This window comes from Struthio camelus, chromosome 3, assembly GCF_040807025.1.
Source record: "Struthio camelus isolate bStrCam1 chromosome 3, bStrCam1.hap1, whole genome shotgun sequence".
NCBI classification, from domain to species: Eukaryota; Metazoa; Chordata; class Aves; order Struthioniformes; family Struthionidae; genus Struthio; species Struthio camelus.
In genome coordinates, this window is record NC_090944.1 from 54,663,037 (window position 1) to 54,682,867 (window position 19,831).

Below are 19,831 nucleotides of genomic sequence, written 5' to 3' on the forward strand. Positions count from 1 at the left end.
CTAATGGGTTAGACTGGTTAAGCTGCATATTCAAAACTTTAGGTTCTCAATAGGCACATGAGTGTTAGTCACTCCGAGATCTCACTCCTAAGATTCAAGTATTGGAAAGCGTTTGCCAGTAACAGCCAGCCCTCCAAGCACTAGAATTTCCAGAAGTTCACCTGGTTTTTAGCGTTCGCAGTGCTAACTAGCCCAGCACGCAAACGTCAGGAGGACTCAGAAATTAGACATCTTCTGGCCTTTCTTACACAGAAAGTCTGATCCCACTAACGTGCTGTGGATACACCGAAAACTTGATACTCGAGCATCCTGAAGGGGGCTGTGTGGTACCCAGCCCACTGAATACTGCAGATAACGAGATGGAAATGACCTAGGTTAAGGCTTCTGCAACTCATATGAGCTCTGAATCCAGATCCAAGACCTTAGGTGAGAAGCCACTACCTGGGCAGCAAAAGCGGTCTGCCCCATCTCTTCCCTGTTTACTTGGCCTAATACCTATTCAGGTTAGCAGGCTTTTTCTTCTGCCTCACCTGAGCATAGAAAAGACCAAATACTTTCGGCGTTCCCCAGGGACAGGAATTCCAGTGTTTGCTCCAAATCACTCGCGCATCCCAGGGATGCGCTCTAACGCCTGGTCACTCACTCTCTTCTTCCCTGACCCCTGCCAGACATTGCAGCCTAACCCCTAAGGGCTCACAGGCTGAGATTCACCACAGCCCTACCTTGCTCTCAACTCCAGCCAGAGCAGCAATTTCTACCTTTAAGAGGTACCAAGCAATTGGAGCTGCTGCTGAAGTTAAGCACTTAGCTCAGCTGAAACGGAACATTTCAGCAGGAGAGGCTGAGCACCCACCAGGATTAGCTCCAAACAGAGACAGCACACCACAAGATGTACTTTGCTTCCTCTAATACAGTATTATTTATTTACGTGAAGCTACTTTGCATGCTGCTGGCAGTGAAGCTGTATTAACCATATTTTATATCACTGCCCTTGATTTTTTAACCCTTATTTTGCAGAAAGGCTATCACTGTCACAAGTTCCTCACTGTGGGATCTGTGGACACCATGAACAAACCTAAACTTCTTCTGGAAAGGGGAAAGGCTGAATCACCAACGTGAAGGAACTCCACCATCATGAATGCAGCACTGTCAAGGAAAAAACACAGCCTTAGACAGATGAGGCCTGATTTCGTCTTGGTGTAATTACATGATGGCCAAAGCTACTTTGCTGGAATTGCATCAGTGCACATGTGACACCTCATCACTCTGGCCTCCAGGTTTTCCCAGTGTAGGGAATGGGCATAGCATAACCACACCAATGTAGCAAACCTCTGGTACAGCCACACAGCAAGGATATAAAGCAAGGATATAATACAAGCCAAGGATGTGCCTTAGCGAAACTTACCCCAGGATTAAATAGAAAAGGACACATGGAAACACAACCAGACACGTCTTAATTCTTTTAGCTTTGTCCATCCTTTTCAACGCCACCTCTCTGAGTCAACACTTGAATTTGCAATACCCCTCCCCACCTCCCCCATTTTGCACCCAGTGGTGCTGAGTCGGCTCAGTGGGGAGCATGGCTAGACAGCTAAGAGCTTCACAAAGAAAAGAGTGATTATAATTAAGACACACAATACCTGTGTATGTTTCTTATCAAAAATGTTATATTTAAAGCCGCAAGTCCACAGATCACGAAACAACCAATACTAAGGCAAGGAGATGGAGCATTAGAGGATTAAGAGGCCTTATCGTCCTTTGACAGCTACATTAATTGGGAAAAAAAGAACAAAAAAAAAAGTCACATTTGCAGGCTACTGAAGTCTGGGAACAGTAATTAGATTTTTGAGGATATGTCACTGCAGAATGGGTATAATTGATAAAGGTCAAAGATTGAAAAGGAAGGATTATGTTTCTAAACCAAATGACTTAAATCTGTCTACTAAATGCTAAAATTGTTCCCAGGAAACAGTACAGATGACTTGAAGATAAACATGTACACATATTGCTGTTCATCTTCAATAAGAAGATAAAGGAAAAAATAGGCAATTGCTGTCAATTTAGATCACACTTTTTAGAAGAAAAAAAAAAGTGCAACACAAATGTTAAGACTCAGTAGAGCATGGGCTTAAATGCATGATAGAAAGCAAACCGTTGAGAACAAGCCCTGGATCCTGCTTTGGATACCTCTGCAGGCACAAGAGGCCATGTCCATCTTTTACTTCCATGAATCCACTTTTGAAAGGACACTTAAACAAGGACTGAAAATGTAAAGAGGGGAAAAAAAAAACACAGATACTTTTTTTTTTTTTTAAAAAGGTGAGAGTAAAGTGTATTAAATACCAACGGTTTTATTCAGATTTTCATTCGCATATATACTTCAGTTGGATACTGTACTTCTCAGGATACTGCGACTAATACTGTATCCTACCAGCTGGCACTATAGGTAACAAAATATATTAACAGGAGTATTCTGTGTTGAAGGAAAGGCAGTAATACATATTGTAATCACACAGATAATTAAAATCAGTAACTAAAAACATAGTATTTTTGATTAACCCCAAATTCTGGATTTGCTGGGGGTTTTCCCCTGCCAAACTACAAAAGCATTTAGTCATCTTGATTTTTAGCTCTTTATTAAGAAGGCTGTTGCTCTAGTTATAAAGGCCATATGCAACAGGACGGAGCCTACTGTTGCTCTCTTCTGCAAAGTTGGGGGCAAAGGGCCTGACTCCTTCCTTCACCTACACATCATTACAGCTCCCAGAGTTACTCCTCATTCATGCTAGCATGAGCACAAAGAAGCACCAGCTCCCTAGAGTGAGAAGACTTGTGAAATTAGTAACTGAGTTTCTGACTCTTCTGCAAGACAAAATAAGCATACATTTCCAGACAAAAGTGCAGGTGCAGGTTTGACAGCATCAGAACAGAACTAGCTTTACCATGCAAGCTTACCAATAGAAGTGCTCCTCCACCATTTTTGTCACTGCTCTGGAAACAGCTCTTTCATGTGGACCAAGGTTTTTATTTAAATTCACTCCAAGTTTCTCTTCCAAAAAGTCAATAATGAACTCAGTGCCAGACACCTTTTTGTGATTGTATTCAATCCAAGGCATTTTCCCTTGAGGGGAAAGTTTTCCATCAAAATAGTTCTAAGAAAAAAAGCAAGTAAACAAACAAACATACAGACAAAAAGGCCCTTGAGATTCGTTTTATATCAAAATAAAGCTTTTTTAATAACTTTGTGTTTTAAAGGCAACATTATGCAACAAACATTCAAAAAAAAAGTCAATACTCTCTACTAGTGGTAGCTACTGAATCAGAGCAACAGCATTACTCTCTACGACAATACCAAAATAGCTATTTCCAGGTCCTGCAACACTTTTCACAGGAGAGGCTGTATGATTTAATACTACTTAAGAACTGGCTTATTTACTTAAGGGGTTGGAGATACTCTGATCTCCCAAAAGATTGGGCCCAATAGTCTAAGTAAGTTTTTTATCTCAGAAATCAGGCCTAAATTTGGCTCTTACACAGAGCAGCACTTTTCATGTTAGAAGTACTTCACAATGATTAATCCACTACCTAATCTCAAATAGCTGCATTAAATCTGAGGATAAAACATATACCCACAACCGTACAATGAAATGCATACCATTCTCTCACCACGCAGGAGGGAAGTCTGCCTTTATACATGCTCCTACAATTTCACAGCTTAGAAATCTCAAGTGTTTACAGACACACTTAATACAACTGGATCTAAAGAAGCTCAGCACTTTTGCCGAGTATAGCATTAGTCTGCTACTGTACCAATATATCTTCTTAACGTAGCACTCCTACAGAAGTAATAAGGTATTCTCCGCATTTTACAGTTGAAGAAGGTGAAACATGGAGTTTAAATAGAAAACTTATTTCTCATTTAACAAATTCTACAGGAATTCCTGGCTTGCAAAATGTGGTCAGGCATTAGACTTCAACTATCTTTTGCTTCTGAGTAGCAACACAAGGCAGAACTGTGTTCCTTTGTCAGGATTCGAGTCCTGGTGTACTGCTGTTTAATAAGAGAAAAAATCCTAGCTCAGAAACATAAAGCACAGAGACTTACAAAAAAAACAGGCTCCCACCTGGTGGTCACCCTAAGTATTTTGGGGTCTAGTTCCAGATCTCTGAAGGTTTAGGGTTAACAGTTCTGTGTTGACTCATTTGGGTCTCAAATATTTACCTTTCATAAACCCATTAAGATTGATTAAGGTACCTCATTATGCAGCCGAGAGCACACAACAGAACGCAACTCCAACTCAGTCCTGCTCTTTGAATGCACATCATCTTGGCTACAGCTCAAAACATGGATGTGTAATGCACTACGAATGTGTGGCCATTTCCAGAAGCTCTTTCCTTTTGGATCAAAACAGAAGAAATGGGTAACGCTGCTGGGAACACAAATGCCTTCTGGTTGCAGCCTTTTCTGGGATTGCTGCCCAAACAAATATTATGGTAGCAGTAGTCAGTTATATAATATCTCATTTACTGACTCTGCGCATGGATGAATAAAGTAGTGGGGTCCATCTAGTTTGCACATGTGGGTGAAAAGGGGGTTATCAGTCTGGTCAATGGTAGAAACACTACAACCGCTGGACACCTGAAACTTAACAAACACTACCCCGTCTTTTCACCTTCCACGCTGTTCCTTCAGCAAAAGGTCCTTCTTCATGGGCCAAATTAACTGATACATTTTCATAGATTTTTCACCATGTATTTATTAAAGAATCATAAGCTTTTTCTAGAGATGTGTAATGTGTCTATATGGCACTGAACATTGCTGATTTAATCTCTATTTAAGGACCATAGGGCCTTTTAGTAAGGGATTTCCCTCATTATACACAAACGCTGATGTTTTACAGAAGCCACTGGACTTTAAACATACATTTATTACATGTTTCAATTACTGTAGCCCATATTCTCTGCATGCCAGAAAAAGCAACTTCTTTCTACACAAACACACAAGCACATATATACACATATTTTGTAGAAAATTTTTGTTTGTACTACATTAATATTGCACTTTCAAAAACATAAGGGCAAAGGTTCCTACAGGAAAGTTGGTTTAGGTAAACTTAAAAAAAAAATGCTCGGGATTTTCATGTTTCGTTATATTTAGTTTATCAAACAAAACTGGAAGTATATTTTGATGATCTAAGAAAATCTTACTCTCTGGACAAGTGTTCAGTTATACTGTTCTTGTATCTGCTGTTCTCAAGTAGGTATTTTTAGCTTTGAAACTGTAGTATCCTTATGCCTGCTACTAATTGCCATCAAATATTTATCAACTTTCCACTTAAAAACTGGTCCAGCTGTAAAGCAGGGAAAAGCTATGGTACTATCATAAAAAAAAAAAAAAAAAAACCTCTCATAGTACATTAACTTTAACTGCAGCCAACAAAGCAACTGTAGCAAGAGCTGCTGGGAAGCTCATTTATAGAAGAATTTATAAACGGAATGGCATAGGGCACTTCTGGAGTCATTTTATAGTACTGCCTAAAAGAAATAAGGCTCCAAATTTTCAATTACTGCTGCCTATGTCTTACCTTGCTTCATATATCTTCTCAAAGAGGTTGTCATTTTCATAGACTTCATATGAAACCACACATTTCAGCTGTGCTAATACTTATCAGATTATATAAAAGCTCAGAACTTTACTGTCCATGGGGGAACACCCAAAAGATCTCCAAAAGCAACCAAGATGGGCTCCTTCAAAACAAACTTTAAGCAACAAATTCATACACTTTTAAAAAAACAGTCAGGTTTAGTATTACAGCCTAGCCTGTGAAGGGCTGCCTGAATTATTTTAGATGGAAAATTTTTTTGAAACTGTGTTTCTTGTGTTCTTATGTTCTTATGATGCGTTGAGATTTTCACATCGTCTATTTGAAGCAATTCAGGTTAGAAAAAGGTTGGAATATTACACTTAATTCCATTTTTTTTCTCATATGCCATTAAAACATTTTTGTGTAATGTGTTACTCAATATTCTAGTACACTAAAGTCAAAGCACAAGAAATCAAAAGAGTCCAAAATCCAAATGTTGTAAGTCACAACTGGAAACTGTTCATAATTTTTGGTTCACAAAGCAGTCAGAAAATTTTACCATTTGTTCTGACTGGAAGCACCTTTTCTCCACCCGCTTTTCAAGTCCTTCCTGCTAAGCTGATGACCCACAGCGTGGCTACAGCGGTAGCCACAGCACAAACCACAACCCAGAGAGCTGCAGCTTCTCCACGACGGTCCCCACCAGTGCATGGGGAGCAAGGCGCTTTCTCTCGGAGGGCTGCCTTACCCCTGCGCGCACCCACCCCAGTTCTCCACCAGCTCACATGGTAGGTAACCCCCTGCCCAAGGTAAATCATGGCAGCTACTATGACAAGGGAGCAACAGTCTTGCTCCTGCTCACTTCCCTCCACAGTGAAACGCTGAACCAGCCCAGCCCTTGGTGCTGTTCGGTGTCCAGTTTCAAAACAGAGCTGCGTAGCACTCGGCTGTAACTCAGTGCAACCACTGCCCGTAGCAATCACCTGCAGTATGTCTCCTCTCAGCAAGGGATGAGAGAGACAGCAAAACACGGACACCAGCAGAGGTGTCACAAACAACTGGAAACGTCAAGTGATTAACAGACTCAGTTAGGGCAAGCAGGACGGCCCAGCAACAGTCATACTGATTCTCAGTATTGCTGAGATCAGTAATACTGAGAATCAGTATCACTGGCCTGGAGAAAATTCACGAGATGAAGAGGTCCCGGTGACCTGTTGGTGGTGGTGCCCTGCCAAACTGGCCAAGCAGTTCAGGCAGCAACTGAGCCGGCTAATGGAAAGTCCATCAAGTGTCTCTGTCTCCTATAGTGGCCTACGGGTAATGCAGTTAGGAGAAAACAAAAGCAAATTAAAAAAAAAAAAAGTCTCTGGTCAGTCTGGATATAGATAATACTTCACGTAATTAATCCCCATCCGCCATTAATTCCAGCTCCAAACCCATGCTGCTTATCTTCCACCCTCCAACTAACAGGCGTTCCTAATGTCCCCCTAGAGTTTACTCCTGCAACGGTTTCTATCCTCCTCTGCTTTTCGCAGCCGAAAGCAGCACCGCATTCCTAACGACAGAAACAGAATCTCTGCTTCTTTCAGACAGAAGAAGCTGTTTCCTCAGCTCATAAGCTTACCTTCACATCTAAAAAGCTTCAACTCTAAAATCCTATGTACAGTTGGTAACCTAAAAAACAAGGGATGAGCACACTCCTACAGGAGATGAGCCCATACATCAATCTGCTGTATAAGGAACTACAGCTATCCAGATATGTAACAGAAAACTGTAAGTTTGCCTCAACCACCTTACTGAGTGGCGAGAAGTGAGGTAGGACAAACTGATTCGAAGGCAGCAGCACCACCTCTCCTAAATACAGCCCTCTGTTGTGCCTAAAACAAGGTCTCCTCTAGTAGTGTAAGCCTGTTAGCTTGACTTGGTGACTTAACCAAAACACGGTCAGGCCCCATCTCAACGCAAGGCCAGGAGATGACTGTACCCCACCCAGATTTCTCCATTTTGCTTGTATTTCCACTTTTTACAGAGTATGAGAGACCAAAATTAAAGATAGTATTTCAATTTACACTGTGGAAAAGGTTCTCTAAAATGGGACAGGCCAAAAACAGTTGTGTGTTTAGAAGACTGGACTGCAACAGGGAACACAAAAACACTCACATCCTTAAAATCCAGGTATCTGTTTTAATAACTGCAGTCAAATTTCACATGAAAAGCAGGGCTGACCAGCTGCGCCTCACGTGCCTCCAAGCGGCCACCTCATCTGGTGCCCGTGACAGCTCCCGAGAGCAGCACTGCCATTGCACACTGCAGCCAAGATCACTGAGGCCTCTTCCTTCAACGCAGCAGGTCAGTAACGCAGAATATTTTTGTGTGCATCAAACAGAAGATAGTACTTAACTACCTGCCACAACATCACTTGCAGAAGGGGAGAAGCAGCGGTACGCATTCAGAGATTGGGTTTCATCCCCCTTATCTTTAACTACCTGAAAGCAAGGTCTAGGTCCACAAATGCTTTAAGTTAGCATAAGCTAGCGCTGCTAAAAGAAGCACCTTGCTTTCCCATCACCTTCAATTGTTTGTTCTTGCCCCCAGACACCCACCTCCTTGTGCCAGCACAGCATCTGCACGGTGAACAGAGCGCCTGGGGATCCAATCTGGGTTAAAACTAAACAAATATTTGTTTATGATTCTAACTATGTCATTTCTGACCTAAATGGCTGAAAAGCAGGACTGCTGCTCTTGGTGGTCATGCTGACCTAGGCCAGCTTAGTGTGTCCACAGCTAACCAACTGCTCGTATAGCCAATAGGGATAAAGAGAGGTAGGCAACACTAGAAAGGAATGCTGACTTTCAGGATCAAAAATTAAAAGGGGAGAATAACCTTCTGGAAATCGTTCCCTTTCAAAAAATTAAGTGACTCACTTCTTTCCAGTATTAGCTTTCTAAAAGACTCCATCCTGAATCACACAGATGTGGAGTGTTATCTTTCAGAAATAATTAAATCCTGTGACCATCACCTTTTATACTGCAACATTAATTACTGTCCACTAGAGCAATTTTAATCATTCCAAACCTCTGAACTGCACAAACTGCCATTAGAAAGAACACAGATCTCACTAAAACTACAGTTTTCCTTTCAAACGTGCAATTTCTACTCATATTACACTGGTTTGAGAAGCAATACAACTTAAGTCCCTCTAGCCCTGCTCAAACTTCAGTATCTCGCAGATTTTGTAAACCAAACTGAGGAAAATACATTCGGGGGGCTAGAAATCTCTCCCTTCAATATGCTGCAGTACTTGAATCAAGTGCCATTAAATTTTAAGGTAATGAGCATTAAAACCCATGCTTTAAAAGACTTAAGCAAAATATACTAATTACATTTTCTTTCACTTCTGAGGCAAAGGAGCGTTAATCAGATCGGAAGGTGGATGGCTATCAATCACAAATACATTACAAATTGTAAAAGGATTTCTTTTTCCCTCCTAAAACATTGAACCTAAACAAAACAGTACTTGTAGCAGCTTGACACGCAACAGAAAAAGGGATGAGCATGCAACTTACCCACAGCTCAGTCCCTTTCAGACAAAGTAAGACCCCAAACTTACTCCAGTTGCAAAAACAAAGACATGTTTCTCCCACATTTCTCCCACCTAGGATCCTTACCATATTTATCATTACTGTTATATCACCTCAAATGCACATGATGCACATACACAAACAAAAAGAAGTACTCATCCTGCGTTTCAAAGAGCTTGCATTCTGTATAACCTGTCTACCAACACTGCAATGAAGCGCGAGCCAAACTAGTGGCATCGCAACTAAACCCTGACTTTAACAAACAAGAGAGCTAGATTCAATTTTCTGTTCTCCTGTCTGTCATTCACCGGAGTAGCTTGCGCTTCATCCCCTGTGGAAGGATAGCATCAGGTACAGCTCAACAGGAACACAGCCACTACTAAAACGCAATATTCACGACCTCTAAAAACAACCCTGTCTTCCTTCACAAGAGGAGAAGCATCAGCCATGGGAGGTTAAATGAAAGGAATATACATCTTCCAAGGAGAGCACGGGAGAGAACCCCTCAGGGAAAATAAGCAATTTCAACTCTGCAATCTTGATCTCTTTAACATGGTGAAAATCACCGACCAAATAACATTATGTTTTAGTTTTAGGGTATTATTTAGCATTATATAAACTCCAGACTATTCTCCCACTTCAGCATTTCTAACTAGAATTAATTTCTAACAGTCATTTAGCTTGGCCAATTAAATCTAGAGCTGTTTAGACCAATCTGCCTTTTCAAGTCATACCCTTAAGCGTTACAGCCCAAATTTAACCAGAGACAAGCAAGCAGCAGTCTACCCATCTAGCTGTACGTATACGTTTACATCTCCCTCCACGAGGCAGATGTTGTTTTCATATTTGCCATTTCACGTGATTATAACTAACTGCAATGTAAAGGAAAAACATACAAATTTACCTGGTAGGGTAAATCAGCCATCCTTAAATAAGTTTCCATTTTCAGACAGAAAGGAGATAAACTTGGAACACCATTGTTAGGCCTTGAAAATTGATGCAGTATAATAGCATCTTTTGAATCAACCTCTTGCTCTTTCCTGTTAAAAAAGAGAATTGAATTTAAAAACCAACAAACAGGTGCATCACGCATCAATATATTAAATACATAAAGCAGAAATCCTGGCTGAAGCAAAACGTACATCCTCCCTTAATGGACTACTGCAATTTTTTTATTCATCGAATCTGGAGGCACTAAAAAGCACTTACGCTGCTGTGGCAGATAGGAAGCTTAGCTAATTTTACACTAGAGGGAACCGGAAACCTGGCAAAGAAACTAATAAGCAAAGTCCATGCACAGAATAAGAAAATAACATCCCAGCCCTCCGCATCCCTGTGCGACCTGTGGAGATGTGCACGGACCACCCACCCCCTGTCGAGCCCACCGATGTTTTGCATCCTTTCTGCACAGCTGTAAAAGATAAGTGAGAAACAGTAAAACAATAAAATGAAACAAAACTGAAAAAAGAAATCAGGCCTCAAAACCTTATTCCTGCCCATAAACGCCTCAGAAGTGCTACTTCAGGTCCACTACTGCAAGACTCACCATTCGTTTTCACTGCTTTTAGTATCATTTTTATCGTTGGGCTTGTTCTACCAGATGCATACCCACTCCTGCTCTAAAGAGGCTCGTCACCTCCCTGCTTTCCCTGGCCCAACTGTGGTGCTCGGGCTGCTGAGACTCTGAAGCCTGCAGCCCTTCACCCTACAAGCTCAGTCTGATTCCAATTTTTCCATTTTTTGCCCTCTGCACTCAGCAAGTTGCTGCTTCCATTGCTTGCGGGGGGGGGGGGGGGAAGCAGCCTAACATCTGCTACCAAGAGGGGCCTCCTGTTACCACACAACTCCACTCATTCTTCCCCAGATCTCTACTGCGGCTTTTCAAAAAAAAAATCACCACAGGCTTCAGTTTGGGTCCCGATTCTCCCTGCTCCACGGGTGCGAATCCAGAGAACGACAGCGGCTTTACAGCGGGACCGGCGGGAGCCACCACCCAAGGCCCGAGAGCTCCAGCACGGTCCCTTGCAGCAGCAAAGACGTGAAATGGCTGCAGGTGAGAGGAGGCCTCCTCGCCCGAGCCGCCAGCGGACGCGCAAGCCTGCTGCTCCTCTCTCTCCCCGGGTACCGCCGGCGAGGGTGGGCGCGAGGGGCGCTCCCGGCCGGACCCCGGGCCTTGGTGGCAGGCGCTCTGCCTCCGCCGCTCACGAGGCACCCGGCCCCTCCGAGCATCACCGGCATCGCTTTTCGCTTTAACCCTTCCTTACGCACCGCGCGCCACAGCGCCGGGGGTGCCACTCACAGCCCTGTGACAATAACGTCGCTTTGTTTTCTCAGTGGGCCGCTACGAACCCAGACGTGGCTGGTAAACGTGATTTATTTTTTTTTTTTTTTCAAAAGGCCCTACTTCAGACGGCCGATAGGCATTCACAGCATCCTGCCAGGCCTGCGGTTACTTTCCAAGGCACTGAAGGCTGCCCTTAGACTTCAGGGATGACGCGCAGGTAACCGGGCTGCCACGGCACACCGAAACACCTCGGCAGGGCAGAGGCGGTCCGCACGGGCATCTGGCTTCCTTACATTAAATCTATTATTTAGCCCGGTAATCTACATCGCCCATCTGTTAAAAAAAATTAGAAAATAAAAGCTTCCCCAAACCGCACCGAGCGGTGACTCCGCTTTCCGCGGGCCGCCGCCGGCACCTCCCCGAAGCCGCGGCCGGCTCGCAGGAGGCCGGCCCCTGTGCCGTTCAAGCCGGCCGCTCCCCGCACGGCCGCGGGGAAAACCGTTAAAACCGTTAACCGCGTTAACCTCCGTCAACGGAACCGGGGCAGCAGGTTTCGCGGCCCAAGGCGGAGCGCCCCCGCCCCCCCCCCGCCATCACCACCGCCACCATGTCGCGGCCCGGCCCCGGCCCCGCTCCGCGGCCGCGCAGCCCCGGCGGGGCTCACCGGATGGCCAGCAGCTCGTGCAGCAGGTAGGCGGCGGCGGCCAGCAGGGCGCCGCCCGTCAGGTACAGCGTCTTCTTCCACCACGAGTCGGAGCCCAGCGCCGCCATGGTGCCGCCGGCGGCGGGCAGCGGGAAGGCGACGATGTCCCCCCCATACAGGGCGTGCGGCGGCTCCTCGGCGCCCGCGCACCAGCCCAGCGACAGGCTGCGGTTGCGGCTCAGGTCCGCCACGCAGGAGCGCGGCGCCGCCAGCCCGACCCCCCAGCGCATGCTGCGCCCTCGCCGCCCCGCGGTGGTGGCGGCGGCGGCGGCAGGCGGCGGCGCGGCCCCGGCTCCGGCCCCGGCTCCCGCATGCCCCCGGCCCGCGGGCGCTGCGCGCCGCCGCCGCCCCTCCTGCCCGCGCCCGCGCCCCGCGCCGGCGCGCAGCCCCCGCGCCGGGCGGCTCTGCCGGCCCCCCCCAGCCGTCAGTGCGCGGCAGCGGCCGGGAGGGAGGGCACAGCCCGCCCTCACCGCCGCGCCAGCCTCTCCTGTTTTGTTTTGTTTTGTTTTAATTATTATTTATTTATTTATTCCCCCACACACACACACACCAATCGCGGCCCGCCCTTGCACGGATGCTGGCGGAGGTGGCAGCGCAAGGAGCGCGCTAAGGGCCTGCGGCCGCCCGCGCAGGGCAAGGCGGCCGCGTCTCCCTAGTCGGTGCGCAGCCGCGGAGCTGAGCGGGGGCGCGCGCGGGGCCGGAGCACGCGCGCGCGGGCGCGCGCATTTCGGGCTGGTCCGGGCAGCCCGCGCCGCAAAGCCGGGCTCGGATCGGAAACGTCGCTGCCGATCGCAGTGAGAGCAGCCCGAGCTCCGGTCTTCTGCGTTAAAGCGTCTGTGCTCTGCTCATACGGGTCTGCTACGCTGTTGCCTTCCTCACTGAGCAACAGAGGCCTCCTACCTTACCCGTCCCTTATTTGTCGCAAGGCGCCATGCCGTTAAACACCGGTGTCCGGCTGTAAGAGGAAATGACACTCTGCTTTTTTTTAAGCCATTCGGGAGCAAGCAGAAATATTTTTTTTTTCTATTATGCTGATGCTCGAGCAGCTGACTGAGGAGATCACCTCTAAAAGGAAAAGGTACGGGAAAACGGAAGCAAAGTGACACAAACACCTCGGTCCACAAGGTGGCAAGATTTGTGCTGCGCTCATCTGGGATAACCTCGCAGTTCTCCCTTGCCTTCAGACTTGCTGCTGGGACTCTTGGGTGCTCCAAGGCAGGATGAGCAGGACTTCACTTTATATTCTGCAGCATGTCTGTGGCTCTGGGAATTACACTGACCCTTCAGCGCTAATAAATGCCCTTTTTCTGCTTAATCCCATTCTCCAAATACGTAGTCTGTTATTAAATGCAGCAGTGTGTACACAGCTGCTCCAAAACACGCCCACAAGTTAGATATTATCACAGGAATAAAGTGACGAGATTCTTCACACAAATGGAACAACTGTCAGCATCCAGTAGGGGAAATACCGAGTCCATGACCAGGGCTTTGCAGAAGCTCTGCTTCAGGCTATGAGACAGATTAGACAACACAGATGAAACAGGGCCAAAATCCATGATATGAAATTGGCCAGATTCTGGCTCTTATTCTTCCTCAAAGTCGAGTGAGGAGGAGGAGGAGAGCTTTGAGTTCATGGCATGGCCATGCAGCAGAGCTGTGGAGCTCAGGTCCGCGTGCTGCCTTCTCCAGGTGTCGTTGGTGGCCAGTTTTGTGTTTAGCTTTGCTCAGCAACATCAGGGCAACAGGCTCTGTGTCCTGACTTCACTCACTGGGAAAGCTGTTGTTGTGCTCGAGCCACTTTCCTGCAGTAGCTCCTTGCGGCATTTCATTTTATTCCTCACTTATAAACGGTTATTTACTGGTACTCAGTAGCCAGAGGCTACAGCACAAGAGCCCGTTGTGCCACGCTGGATACTGTGCACCTATGCTGATGCTCCTGGGAACTAATGGCAGTAGAAAGGTCCCAGGTGCCTGGTAAATCTCATTCCACAAACAGATTGCTCCCTCCGAAACCTGCTGCGCTCCTTTGCCTTCATCCATAATGGGGTGGTGGCCAAGAACCCTCTTCACAACGTTTGGGTCATTCCACATTACAGATGATGCACAAGTAATGAAGTAAGTGGAAAGTGAGAGCAGCACAGGAAGAAGTTTCATGCCACAGTTTCATGCCACATTCACGGCATAAGGATTTGTTTAATTCTTGTGACAGGGCAGCAAACAGGCAAAGAAGAAAAGCTCTTTCCCGCTGCTACAGCATCTGCAAATCTCAGGCTGAAGATTTGTTTCACGTGGCAGATAGCCTAATAAATCTGGACTGTCACAGCTTTCTAGCTGGTCTCGGCTTTTCCTATTGCAAGGGAATTGCTTACTATGTTACAGATAAGAGTGATCCAATTACAGATGGGATCTAAGCTTCCCTGAGGGCGGGGAAAGGTCTTGGGCATCCACATCACAGCTGCTGGCACTCTTTGACTTTCAGGGGCAAAGGAGTTATCCTAAAGCCTGTGTTTTGGATCGGTGTCTGGCACAAGCGGTGAAGGCCTGAGAGAGGGAAGAGGAGGAGGAGGTATTAGGTCTTTCACTTCTCAGTGCTGTCCTGGACAAGGTAAGCAAACCTGGTGTTTTGAAGGAAGCATTACTGCAATCTAGGCTCAGAAAGTCAATTCTTTGTGTTGGTAGTCCAGTTTGTACCTCTGCTGGCGTTAAGATGGTGTACAAATTCAAGGGATGTTATAGGGCAAATCAGTTGCCCCAGGATTATTAGAGCAGTAAGCTAGTCAGATTTTTAATGTATGTTTGGCAAAGAGGCTGCCACCCTCCTTTTGGACACGGACCTTGTGACATTATTTCTGTTCTTGTTACCGTGTTGTCTTGAGGCGACGACGGCACAGTGCGCAGCAATGCCTTGCAGGAAGCTGAGCGGAAAGCCCCAGCCGCTTACCGGGTGCTTGGTCCTAATAGGAGCCCCTACAGCTTTGCCCTGCTGCTCATAAAAGGGATTTTCATAGGTTAGCTATGACCTGCATGGCACTGCTATGACCTGCATGGCACTGACTGGACTTGGAGGAGCCTGAGGGATCGCTGCAGTGATCAAAGAGATCATTTTTATCCACTGACTAGTTCCTGCTGCCATGAGGAAACAGAATGGGGAATTTTTGCAGGTGTTCTTGAGGGTGTCACCAAAGCTAAACTATTTCAAAGGTGCAAGTCACAACTGCAAAAGGTCCTAATATCACATCTTACTGTATAGCTAGAATTTTACAACAGCAAATAAACAACACTGAAGAAGTACAGATTCTATACTCTTATACCTACCCTACACATTAAACTTACCAACAGTGGTCAGTTAGCCTCTCTTCCTTGGACTTTCAAAGTCTCCCCTCAGAAGGAGACCGAATCCATTTGGTTTGGAAGTCCTGTCTCCTTGTTGGAGTTGCAATGCAATAACATCTGCAGGCAAACTGGCAAACAGAGTGTCCTTAGTCTGCTTTTTCTCTGGATGTCAAAGACGACTGTCGCTTTCTCCAAGGAAAGCGGACAACCTCTTAAGGCAGCCGTGTCATCCCTTGTAGCAGTGACCAAAAATTTCTACTGGAGATGTTAAGAGGCAGTAGTTATCAGAAACCCAAGCTGTAGTGCTTTATTGAGTTTAGCTGTGAGTATTGCTTTGTGCTTCCGCGAATTCCAGGCACTGTGATCTCCTGAGCTGCGTCCTGGTTTTCCCATCTTTGCGTAAAAGAAGATCACAGGTAACGCAGACAGGAACAGCAGCTGCCTCTCTCCCATTTAAATAGGGAACAGAAGTGAGCACTGCAACTTTGCTAAATAACCACCTCATCATTTTTCATGTTGCAGAGTAAATAAAATAAGAACTAATAGTGAGACGCCCACGCTCCTGTTTGTTTGGCTGCAAACACAGGCCAACTGAGAGCAGCGTAGTCTCAGTGATCCGTTAGATGTATCATGTAGAGCAAAACACAATCTTATATGTAGTTTATCTGTAATGTGCGCTAGTGAGGCTGCCTAAAGGAAGAGAGAATAATAGGATAAAATAAGTAGATTTTTCCAGTAAGTGTAAATCTAAGCCTACTTTGTTATAGCAAGTTAAATTCTTCCCTCTGCCAGTATCCTGAACTCTCGTGTTTGATTTGGGGGCGCGGAGTCACTGAAACTCTTTACTTTGGTAAAAAGATGAGAGATCTGACTGCAAAAGCGTGTAGCCGTTCACATGAATTCTGAGGGCTGTCAATGGTATATACTAACTGGGTTTTGCATGTCAGTATAAAATCTCTTGTTCTTCATTACATTGTTCTTTTTTTCTGCAAAGTCTTTGAGATCACTGTATCTCTTAAAAAAAAAAAAAACCCACTTAGTACCACTGAGCTGGAGATAGTTGTTGAAACCGCACAGTCTTAGCCAGGCAGTGATACACAGTCTGTGCAGACTCTCCTCCTCAGAAGCTGTCCTGGCACTCACCGTTTGTATTTTATCTGAGATCTGATGAAATCTTTAAAAATCTGACATCACATGGCAATGCCTTGCTCCGAGTTTTGCCTCCTGGTACTGTTGTCAAATGTATGTTGAACAGCAGCCCTTTACTCACCAATTCTCCCCCAGAGTTTTAAGAAATAAAGCCACCAATTTTCTGCTTACCTTCCACGCTAATAAGGCCCATGGCTTCTCCTCACTGTTTGAAACTTGTCTACCTTTCTTCTAACTGTTCAGACTTTGGGCAGAGTGGAGCTTTTAACAACTCCATTAACTTGTGCAGACTGTTTTGTGTTTAGCCCTGATGCTACATGGCATTAAGCAATCATTCTGGTCTCAGAGTGCTTGAAAGAAAAACTGTATATTGTGATCAGGCCCGAGGCCGCTGTATAACAGACCATGGCCTTTTGCAAATGCTGCTCAAGAGTTGTTCCTCCCGAAGTGAAACCACTTCACAGCGCCTGTACGCAGTGACCTGCTGTCGCCAGGCAAACTGGTAGGACCTCTCATTTTGTTTGCTGGCAGGGCATTTGCTGGGAAGGCTCCAGTGTTCTGGCGATGCTTTCCTCCTGTTCAGAAATAGCCCAAATTTCCTGAGCCCTTGTCTGCAGAAGACATGATTTCATCGGGTTTGGTGGTAAGGGTTGAGCTTGGGAGGGTGAAAATGGGCTTTTCCATAGCTGGCAGGCTCTCCAAGTTCGTTTTGAAATAATAAATTTATTGCTGCCAGGATTTATTTTGTTGTAATATTAATGATCTCTCTGGGCAGCTTGAGTTCCATATACACATCTTTTTAATTATTCAAATAAAAAGAGCCAAAGTATAGCTGCAAAACATTCGTGCTGCATTTCAGTTTGGATTTTAAAAAGGAATTAATCATAACTTTAAGTATAAATACACAAATACATAGAAAACACTAAACATCTAGAATCTAAAATACTTCTTGTCTGCTACACAGAAGCTCCTATATATAAGTCCTTATTGTGTACGATTCCATCAGTTAAACAGAGTTTATCTTGTACTGTCTGGTAAGCAACAGCAAAGCCACTTTCTGAGGTAACTCATACCGTGAGACTGCCCCAAATGATGGAGGATAACTCAGTGCTCTTCCTTGCTTTTGCCAAAAAATGGCTATGTATAAAGCTTCCTTTCTGCAGATGGAAATACTCAGGCTGTCAATTCCCTGCTAAGGTTATATTCATAAGTTATTAATACGGAGCTAAATGTACAGAAGAAGATATTCAGTTGACAGACCTACAGTCTTTTGGTCCTTTAGTTGTTTACAATGTTACTACAATATTTTACAAGCTTTTTGGACAACTGACAACCCTGAGAATGTCATGTGTATGGCTACGTGCTTTTGCAGTCAGATCTTTCCTTTAAAACCCTGTAAATAGCAAAACGGTTTTGGGCACCAAGTACAGGTCACCTATGAACAGCCTAGTGCAGTGGCTCTCAATCATTTCTCATTTGTTAAATACTCTCCCTCGCCCATTTATAGCATCCTCTAATCAGAAGAATTTAGATTTGCAACACATAGCACAGGTTGGTGTCTCAGTTAATATTTGATTAATAATAAAGATGTAGAAGTTTTTGCAGATTTCCTCAGATTTCTTCAGATATAATCCCATTAAGTGGGAAGTGTTGTTTTTTGTGGAAAAATGAGTTGCTTAATGCATCTGCCTTAGATTAGCTAGCAACTAGCCTAAGGTGATAATGACAGAGATAAAAAGCCTGGCTGCTGTAGACCCTGCAAAATAGAACAGTGTACCATTAGCTAACACAGACCCTGTCAATCCAGGGCAATAGGACAAAAAATGCGAGCAGCAGATCATCTTAGTGTAGCACATTTGTCGGCAAATCAACTCCAAGCTGAAGGCAGTCAGAGGAGAATGAGGAGGGATGGAAAAAGGGAGGAGGAGAGCCCTTTTCAGAGGAAGCAGCCCTGAGGCTAAAACTGTTCTTGCGCATCCAGAGAGCTCTGGCAATGAAGATGGATGGGAGCCAGGGCAGCACAGCAGCTGACCCACTGTCTGCACCCTCTGGGAAAGCGGACTGATGAGCACCACAGCAGATGGCAGGACTCTGGCTTATTGTCAATTTGGTGGATTTTGGGAGAAAAGGGGCTACTTGGCAAGGACCTCAGACAGAAGCCTTTTGCTTATCTACAGGTTGGAGGCAATAAGGGGGAGATGCTGCACCAGCTGCACAGGAATGCAATCCTGCTGGGACAGGCCACTTGAAATCTATTTTCATCGCCATGAAGTACTTCAGTCCATATAACTCCCGCTCTTCCTCGTCCTTTCATGGGGAATCATTTCACCTGACTTCAGTTTCAGAAACTTCGGCACGTAGGTTCATCTAGTGTCTCATCCTTCCTCTGTAGCCTACAGAAAAACCAAGGCATCTCCAGAATACTTTGTCAACAGCCATAGTCGGGTGAGTCAGATCTCATCCTTCCTGTGTACTTTTCTCCTTAGCGGACATCTTTTGCGGGGAGCTTTGGCAGGACATCTCCTCTCGAGGGTGTATTGAGAAATACTGTTCTGGGGCTTTAAAATTTAAAGGGTTGCGTGCTTCCTGACCGCAGAGCAGAGGATCCAGGCAAGCACGTGACCAGGGAATAGCTCCAATGGTTTAAAAGGTTTTGCTCTGTCAAGGAGTTAGATGGTCTCTCTGTTAGTATTTGGCAGCAGGGGGACGGCTGTTAATGAACACAGGGGCACCTTTCTTCTGCATTCTAAAGCTACCTGAAGCTACCACTGCATTCCTCCTTTTTCAGAAAGAATAATATTTGGTTTCATTGTTATTTAACATCCCTGGTTATGGCAGACGTTAAATACCCAGTGTTGTAGATGTTGTGGGTGCGATTAGGAGAAAACATTTCAAAACCTGTCAGTAGCATTTTTAGGTACTCTAATTGCATGATGCCTATTACTTGCCCGTAGATTCCTGTTTACCTTTCAAGTATCATGTCTTCCAAGGAGCTACATTTGTATTTTCTATCACATTTTATGTCTGACTTATTTCAGCACAACCTCCCTGGTGCGTCTCTAACAGTCTGTCTGCTAAAGATGCGTCTGTCCCTGTAGCAATACAGACACCTGATACTCTTGAATATGTCCATCACCTCACAGCCTCCTGCATGACAAACGGGGAGCTGAGGCAGAGAGTGCATTAAGGGCAGAC

At 45.3% G+C, this 19,831-nt stretch overlaps 1 protein-coding gene across 2 annotated transcripts in view; it reads right to left on the reverse strand.

Annotated features, from left to right (window-relative positions):
- The window catches only part of FAXC (failed axon connections homolog, metaxin like GST domain containing), a 35,110-nt gene extending 21,633 nt beyond the window's left edge, over positions 1-13,477 (reverse strand). The window contains exons 1-3 of one of the 2 annotated variants that reach the window (XM_068937858.1): positions 13,060-13,477; positions 10,072-10,207; positions 2,956-3,152 (exon numbers count right to left, since the gene is read on the reverse strand). In XM_068937858.1, the coding sequence (XP_068793959.1) occupies positions 2,956-3,152; positions 10,072-10,110 (236 nt within the window). In that variant the 5' untranslated portion in view covers positions 10,111-10,207; positions 13,060-13,477. Of the gene's footprint in view, positions 1-2,955; positions 3,153-10,071; positions 10,208-12,115; positions 12,402-13,059 lie in introns of those variants that run through there. The other variant, XM_068937857.1, reaches the window with a different exon arrangement.
- Positions 13,478-19,831: the final 6,354 nt, after the last annotated feature.